Below are 6,894 nucleotides of genomic sequence, written 5' to 3'. Positions count from 1 at the left end.
CCTCACCCCCCCTGAACCCTTCCCATAACCACCATCCTCTACCACCACCCACAACCCCTCCCCCCCCACCACCACCCACAACCCCTCCCCCCCAGCACCCACAACCCTCTTTCTAATCCCTACAGAGTACAGACGGATCTTAAATTTAATACTCTACCACGCATCCCGTCACGCAGGGACTCATCAAATATATTGGTCTCAACAATATTATTGTGTCTTTTGACATCGTTAATCAGCATCCAGGAAACACAACACTCCAACTAAGAATTGTGTCGCTTGTGGTTGAGCCGCAGGTGGCCGCAGGTGGCCACAGGCGGCCGCAGGTGGCCGCAGGCGGCTGCAGGTGGCCACAGGCGGCTGCAGGTGGCCACAGGCGGCTGCAGGTGGCCACAGGCGGCTGCAGGTGGCCACAGGCGGCTGCAGGTGGCCACAGGCGGCTGCAGGTGGCCACAGGCGGCTGCAGGTGGCCACAGGCGGCTGCAGGTGGTCGCAGGTGGCTGCAGGTGGCCGCAGGCGGCTGCAGGTGGCCGCAGGTGGCCGCAGGCGGCTGCAGGTGGCTGCAGGTGGCCGCAGGCGGCTGCAGGTGGCCACAGGCGGCTGCAGGTGGCCACAGGCGGCCGCAGGTGGCCACAGGCGGCTGCACGTGGCCACAGGCGGCTGCAGGTGGCCACAGGCGGCTGCAGGTGGCCACAGGCGGCTGCAGGTGGCCACAGGCGGCTGCAGGTGGCCACAGGCGGCTGCAGGTGGCCACAGGCGGCTGCAGGTGGCCACAGGCGGCTGCAGGTGGCCACAGGCGGCTGCAGGTGGCCACAGGCGGCCGCAGGTGGCCACAGGCGGCTGCAGGTGGCCACAGGCGGCTGCAGGTGGCCACAGGCGGCCGCAGGTGGCTACCACACCATTCTGCTGTGAACTGCCTAGCAAATCGTGCTCCTCCACCGCCATCGACGCAATATCGTCGTCGCGCTTCTAACATCAATCCCAGATCAGGGTCCCGCAAGAGCTCCGCGCACGACCGCTTGGAGCGCTGCCTGCCGCCTGGGGCCTCGTAGCCTGGTGGATACCGCGCAGGACTCGTAATTCTGTGGCGCGAGTTCGATTCCCGCACGAGGCAGAAACAAATGGGCAAAGTTTCTTTCACCCTGAATGCCCCTGTTACCTAACAGTAAATAGGTACCTGGGTGTTAGTCAGCTGTCACGGGCTGCTTCCTGGGGGTGGAGGCCTGGTCGAGGACCGGGCCGCGGGGACACTAAAGCCCCGAAATCCTCTCAAGATATCCTCAAGATACATCCATATTTCCTGTATTGCCACTTCTTGGGTTGAATTTTTTATCAAAATTACAATTGCACTTCCCAGGTCTACAATTTAATTTGCAGTGCTTAGCCTGGTTTAATTAATTTATATACATCTAATTCCAGCCATTTTCATACCAGATTGCTAATTTAATTCACAATTTTGTGTGTTTTGAATTATTTGTTGAATATCTTCTTGAGGTGATTTCGGGGCTTTAGTGTCCCCGCGGCCCGGTCCTCGACCAGGCCTCCACCCCCAGGAAGCAGCCCGTGACAGCTGACTAACTCCCAGGTACCTATTTACTGCTAGGTAACAGGGGCATTCAGGGTGAAAGAAACTTTGCCCATTTGTTTCTGCCTCGTGCGGGAATCGAACCCGCGCCACAGAATTACGAGTCCTGCGCGCTATCCACCAGTACTACGAGGTACCATGCAGCCTGGTGAATCGTTTAATGCATTTACTAGCCGTCTCGATCAGTATCTGTATGCCTAGGAGACGGCCATGCTTAGTTCCTCATGGGTTGACAAGGACAAGACACTAACCCCCCAAGAAGGGAGCCGATCGGCCGAGCGGACAGCACGCGGGATTTGTGATCCTGTGGTCCTGGGTTCGATCCCAGGCGCCGGCGAGAAACAATGGGCAGAGTTTCTTTCACCCTATGCCCCTGTTACCTAGCAGTAAAATAGGTACCTGGGTGTTAGTCAGCTGTCACGGGCTGCTTCCTGGTGGTGGAGGCCTGGTCGAGGACCGGGCCGCGGGGACACTAAAAAAGCCCCGAAATCATCTCAAGATAACCTCAAGATAACCCAAAGCCATGGTCAAAATGATTGCATTTGGGACTTTAATTATTTTTGCCCCAGAGCATACTAAACCGATCATCGAGCAACAAAAGTTTGGAGTTAAAGATGAAATTGGTGTAGTGTTTGAGGCTATTAACAATGCCGCCGATGAACTAGCTCCCCGCAGTGCTCAACTGTTGCCATCCTCTGACACTATGAATGTAGTAACAAGCCCTCAGCATCCTCCCACAAACTCTCAAAACTCTTGGTCGCAGAACCGCACCCATGCTCGGGCTACGAGGCCAAGGGGCCTCGTAGCCTGGTGGATAGCGCGCAGGACTCGTAATTCTGTGGCGCGGGTTGGATTCCCGCACCAGGCAGAAACAAATGGGCAAAGTTTCTTTCACCCTGAATGCCCCTGTTACCTAGCAGTAAATAGGTACCTGGGTGTTAGTCAGCTGTCACGGGCTGCTTCCTGGGGGTGGAGGCCTGGTCGAGGACCGGGCCGCGGGGACACTAAAGCCCCGAAATCATCTCAAGATAACCTCAAGAAGATGCTTGTAGCTCACAGTCAAATTCTCCTCTTAAGTTGCCGAAACGCCATAGTCCACAACCATCTACTCCCTCATGTTGGCATTGTGGTAAGATCAACCACCTCGCAAGGGACTGTTGGTCTGCTCCTCGATCCCCCTCTAGACAATTCTCTCGGTCTCCTCGTCAATCTAATAATTCTAGGCTCCCATATTGCAAGTACCATAAACAAGTTGGTCACCACACTGTAGATTGTAGAGCTAGGCAAAGGACATCCCCCATCTCGTAATTCCCACGGCCAGTCTTGGCGAGGCGCACAGCGTCCTAGACATTATCAAAACTCTCGTAATTTCACCTCCCAGCTCAGCCATAACACAACGTCCAATTATAATACTCGATCACAGACCGCTGGAGCTCAAAATGTTCATTCCATGTCGTCGGGGAAACCCTCAAAGCCATCCGATAACCAATTCAAGTTAGCCGGTCTTAGTGCCCTCCCTGTGTACTCAGTTGGTACCCAAAATAGATTTGGGTAGCAGAGGAGGACACTGACTCTGGATCGATTGTAGATGTTGACGACACCGCAGTGTATTTGACGCAGACTAGACGCAGATTTCCTAGACAACATAAATCAAAAGTAGTAACTTGCCCAGTCTGGCCCCCCTTGTCTCAGCCATTGTTGTCTCAGTAGAGTTTTTAAAGTTTTTCTTGACTCGGGTACAAAAATTAATATTGTCAAGCCCTCAGCTCTCAGAGATATTGCAAGTAAGCACCCTACTCCAGTAACAAAGTCACCCATACCTTTTCTAAGTGGTGTTTCAGGAAACACAGTAAAAGTTCAGGGAGAAATTGACCTTGCACTCATGATAGATGACATCACACTTTCTATAACATGTTTAGTTGTTGACAGTATCCATTTCCCTGGTGACATTCTCTTAGGTCTGTACACCATGATTGATGAAAATAACGCATTGTTTCCTCATTGGTAGAACATTAGTATCAAAGACCACGTCATACCGTTGTGTAGCATGTATCGACAGGGCCATGAGTTCAACTTTCAATCAGATTACGTTAATTTTGTTGACACCCGCCTTGCTAGCATAGGTTTGTCAGATCCTTGTCGCAGTAGTATATTCGAGAATACAGGCACTCGCTTGAAACATCGTAGTTGTGCAGTTGTTAAGGAGAGTGAGTATCGAGACCTTCTGGAAGGAGACGCTCTAACGGATTCTCGTTGTCTCGCTCGCCTGGCAGCAGCTTCCATCTCTGAAGTCAGTGGTTCCACGGCTACTGGCACTGTGCTACACCCTCATTCTCTCACCAGAGTAAGAGTTAAGGTTCAGGGAGTGCCCGAGTTATCGGATGTCATTGTGGAAAGTGATACGTGTAAAGTGAATGGTACTTTGTTGAACCCTCCTGGTACACAGTGCAGGATGGTACTGTTACACTGTATATTGCAAACACTAGTAATGCCGACATCCATCTCCAGTCTGGCACCCATGTTGTAGAGTTTGCCCATTACTAGTTACCGGTTCGAGTGCTGGACGATGTCTCCATGGAACATAGTGTTTGTACTCTCACACCAGGAGAACAGGGATCTCAGCCAGAGGTGTAAGCTCAACACCTCAGTCCTACTGATTTTCCTGGCTCTGTGGTTCAGCTTTTGGAAATTTGACCAGGAATAGAGCCGTAGTTGCTCTACCAGGAGCAACAAGGTACACATCATCACAAACCTTACCACTATCAACTGCCTCAACTATGATGGAATAAAATTATTGAAAATTAGTTAAACATGAACGGCCATTCGTAAAATCATGTTGTAAATCATTTATGTTTCTCAAGATGAAGACGAGTGGTATTTGCAATTATCGATTCAACTTTCCAACAAGAGACATTAAGCTAATTAGCTGATAGTTTGACGAAAGTGATATATCTCCTTTCTTGAAAACTGGTACCACATTGACAACCTTCCACGACTCTGGCCTCAGCCTGACGCTAAAGATTTATTAAATTAGTTTTCTTGCCCGAAACGCATTGCGTAATAGTGGCTTTAGGCATTGTATGTACTAGCTCTATCTATATATCAATCCATTAATGTAACATCACTTGTATGTATGTACCTTGCCTGAATAAACATATTTATTTATATATTATATAAATATGTTAGACAACGGCTCGTAAAGCTCCTCTTTGCATTCCTTAATCACCCTGGCAAACACTTCATCCGGCCCTGGGGGATAGTGGGGATAGTGGGGATAGTGGGGATAGAGCATTTTGTTTGACTATTTGTTTAAGAACATCCTCCCTGGTAACTACTAAACTAGTCAACCTGTCTTCTTCCCCACCAGTACAGACATGTTCCCCTGAAGGCATAATGTTAAGTTCTTCTTCAGTAAATACAGAGACAAAATATTTATTTAAACAACCCGTTCTCGCAAATTCGTAAAGTCAATATTGACTTATTAACTACGTGCATAGGTGATATACTAAACATAATAGATACCCTTAAAAAGATTCATAGAAAACACCGACCTTACCTAACCTTGTTAGTATCTTAAGATAAGCATCTTATTGCTTCGTAATTACAATTATTACTTAACCTATACCTATTATAGGTTAGGTAATAATTGTAATTACGAAGCAATAAGATGCTTATCTTAACATACTAACAAGGTTAGGTAAGGTCGGTGTTTTCTATGAATCTTTTTAAGGGTATCTATTATGTTAAGTATGTCACCTATGCACATATTTAATAAGTCAATATTGACTTATTAAATTTGCGAGAACGGGTTGTATTTAAAACACTAGTCATTTCTCTGTCATTATCAGTTATGTGACATGTCACAGTCTTTAATGAACCTATCCATTCCTTAATCTTTATTCCATATAACTAAACAAACTTCTAGGATTTGTCTTAGCTTGCCCTTGTTATATTAACTTCATAGTTTCTTTTGGCCTTTCTTACCTCTTTTTTTTTTTTACATTCCTTGAGGTTATCTTGAGGTTATCTTGAGATGATTTCGGGGCTTTTTTTAGTGTCCCCGCGGCCCGGTCCTCGACCAGGCCTCCACCCCCAGGAAGCAGCCCGTGACAGCTGACTAACTTCCAGGTACCTATTTACTGCTAGGTAACAGGGGCATTCAGGGTGAAAGAAACTTTGCCCATTTGTTTCTGCCTCGTGCAGGAATCGAACCCGCGCCACAGAATTACGAGTCCTTCGCGCTATCCACCAGGCTACGAGGCCCTACACCAGTTGTACCAATTCTTGTTCTAGGCTGACTTCCCCATTCCTAATCCTTTTGTATCAAGCTTTATTTTTACATATAAGGTTCTTGAGGCCTATAATTATATACCTGGATTCATTAGTATTCGATCGAGTCAATTTGCATGGTATACTACATTCCTGTCTGTGATTTGCTTAGATTATTTTAAAATATATTAAATTTTGAATCCACATCGCAGTCCCTCTTACATCACCCATCGCTGGGTTCATGTCTCCCCCCCCCCCCATCGTCCCCCCCATGCCAAGGACTGTCCAATCTATCTCACTCAAGAAATTTCTTGGTCCATTAAAATCAGCTTTTCGGAAACCTGGCACTTTAGTCTCTTGTCCATCTATTACATGCTATGCTAAGTCTTGTTTCTTTGTGATGACTGTTCCCTAGCTCACTCCCTATTTCGTGTGATGACTGTTCTCTAGCTCACTCCCTATTTCCTGTGATGACTGTTCTCTAGCTCACTCCCTATTTCCTGTGATGACTGTTCTCTAGCTCACTCCCTATTTCCTGTGATCACTGTTCTCTAGCTCACTCCCTATTTCCTGTGATCACTGTTCCCTAGCTCACTCCCTATTTCCTGTGATCACTGTTCCCTAGCTCACTCCCTATTTCCTGTGATGAATGTTCTCTAGCTCACTCCCTATTTCCTGTGATGAATGTTCTCTAGCTCACTCCCTATTTCCTGTGATGACTGTTCCCTAGCTCACTCCCTATTTCCTGTGATGACTGTTCCCTAGCTCACTCCCTATTTCCTGTGATGAATGTTCCCTAGCTCACTCTCTATTTCCTGTGATGAATGTTCTCTAGCTCACTCCCTATTTCCTGTGATGAATGTTCTCTAGCTCACTCCCTATTTCCTGTGATGACTGTTCTCTAGCTCACTCCCTATTTCCTGTGATGAATGTTCTCTAGCTCACTCCCTATTTCCTGTGATGAATGTTCCCTAGCTCACTCCCTATTTCCTGTGATGACTGTTCTCTAGCTCACTCCCTATTTCCTGTGATGACTGTTCTCT

The 6,894-nt window shown here is 47.8% G+C and overlaps 1 protein-coding gene across 1 annotated transcript; it reads right to left on the bottom strand.

Moving 5' to 3' along the window:
• Nucleotides 1–228: 228 nt before the first annotated feature.
• On the bottom strand, nt 229–942 carry LOC138359097 (uncharacterized). Its single transcript, XM_069317802.1, has one exon. The coding sequence runs from the start codon at nt 940–942 to the stop codon at nt 229–231; it is 714 nt and encodes a 237-aa protein (XP_069173903.1).
• Between the last annotated feature and the right edge of the window lie 5,952 nt (nt 943–6,894).

This window comes from Procambarus clarkii, chromosome 89 (genome assembly GCF_040958095.1).
Source record: "Procambarus clarkii isolate CNS0578487 chromosome 89, FALCON_Pclarkii_2.0, whole genome shotgun sequence".
Taxonomy (NCBI): Eukaryota; Metazoa; Arthropoda; class Malacostraca; order Decapoda; family Cambaridae; genus Procambarus; species Procambarus clarkii.
Note: the sequence above shows the minus strand (reverse complement) of the source record. Positions and strands in the feature narration are given on the sequence as shown.

Bases quoted from the DNA above. Each gene is read 5' to 3' on its own strand.
- LOC138359097 (XM_069317802.1), bottom strand. From the start codon at position 942: ATGGCGGTGGAGGAGCACGATTTGCTAGGCAGTTCACAGCAGAATGGT.